This window comes from Sphaeroforma arctica, assembly GCF_001186125.1.
Source record: "Sphaeroforma arctica JP610 unplaced genomic scaffold supercont1.792, whole genome shotgun sequence".
Classification (NCBI taxonomy): domain Eukaryota; class Ichthyosporea; order Ichthyophonida; genus Sphaeroforma; species Sphaeroforma arctica.
In genome coordinates this window covers 1,888-3,072 of record NW_014039766.1, presented here as the reverse complement: position 1 = coordinate 3,072, position 1,185 = coordinate 1,888, and the positions used below count along the sequence as shown (strand labels likewise).

The following is a 1,185-nucleotide window of genomic DNA, read 5'->3' as shown; positions in this document are numbered from 1 at the left end:
TTATATAAAAATATAGTACTATTCCTGTGTCCTCTTTTCTTATCACACAGTCGGCACCCAGCCTCTCTAACTATGTTACTACGCCAACCAATACCCGCCACAAAAACCACTAATCTATCGCTGATAAACCTGTTTTCCAGACAAATATCACCAAGCCTATCTACGCTCCACGCCAACCAACACCAGTCGCAAAAACCACTAATTTAATACTAATCTGTTTCCCAGGCAATCGACACCCAGTATAACTAACTACGATACACGCCAACTAATAACAGTCGCGAAAAACCACTAATTTAACACTTATATGTTTGCCAGGCAATCGACACCCAGTATATCCAACCAAGATACATGCCAACTAATAAAAGTCGCGAAAAACACCTATTACCACACCACTGACCGGACAATCGACACCCGGCCTCTCGAATCAGATCCCACGCCAACTAATATCCGTCACGCAAGCCACTAATCGCACACTAATACTACATTGTCTATCATCCTTTCTCTTTCTCAGACAATCGGCGTCCAGTCTGTCGGAAAGCGACGCCATGATCCCTCGAATGAGCTTCTGCATTCCGCACCGCTTTCAGATTTCGCCCGCCAAATTCTTCTCACATAGCACCTGCGGACACTGTGCGAAGAAACCCAACTACAAGCAGAAGGCCTGGAAGTGCACTGGTAGGGTTTTATTCTGCTCATGAATCGTGGCAACACTGTCAGTAGCAGTGATTAGTCTTCCTCCATGTGTGACAGCACGAGCAGCCCCACGTGCAAGTGTGCGGCTCAAAAGCGTATAGCACTACCTGGTTGTATCTGCGGTACGCATTCAATATTTACGTCTCCTCACAACCACACAACAACACACTGGCATCGATATAAACAACAGTTTTCCAATCTATCCTGCCTAAAACAAACCCTTAAGGAAACCCTATACCCTACACCCTAAACCTTCATGCAGAGTGCGCCATGGTCGCCCACGACGAATGCAAGTCACACATACTGCCCAAGTGCGGGCTGCGTGATCTCGACTTGGGCGTGAATGTACAAACCAACGATTCGCTCAAACTCTCAATGGTCGAAGCCGCCACGCGGCAGGGCAGGTACATTCCATTCATAGTGGAGGCGCTGCTCATGAAAATGACAAGGAGGGCGTAGATCAAGAGGTATTGACGGATGAATATATATGCA

The 1,185-nt window shown here is 46.9% G+C and overlaps 1 protein-coding gene across 1 annotated transcript in view; it reads left to right on the top strand.

Annotated features, from left to right (window-relative positions):
* Window positions 1–1,185, top strand: part of SARC_08620 (hypothetical protein) — a 5,667-nt gene that overhangs the window by 2,696 nt on the left and 1,786 nt on the right. Inside the window, exons 4-5 of the mRNA XM_014297393.1 lie at window positions 512–675; window positions 956–1,160. Of these exons, the coding sequence (XP_014152868.1) occupies window positions 512–675; window positions 956–1,152 (361 nt within the window). The 3' untranslated portion in view covers window positions 1,153–1,160. The remainder of the gene's footprint in view (window positions 1–511; window positions 676–955; window positions 1,161–1,185) is intronic.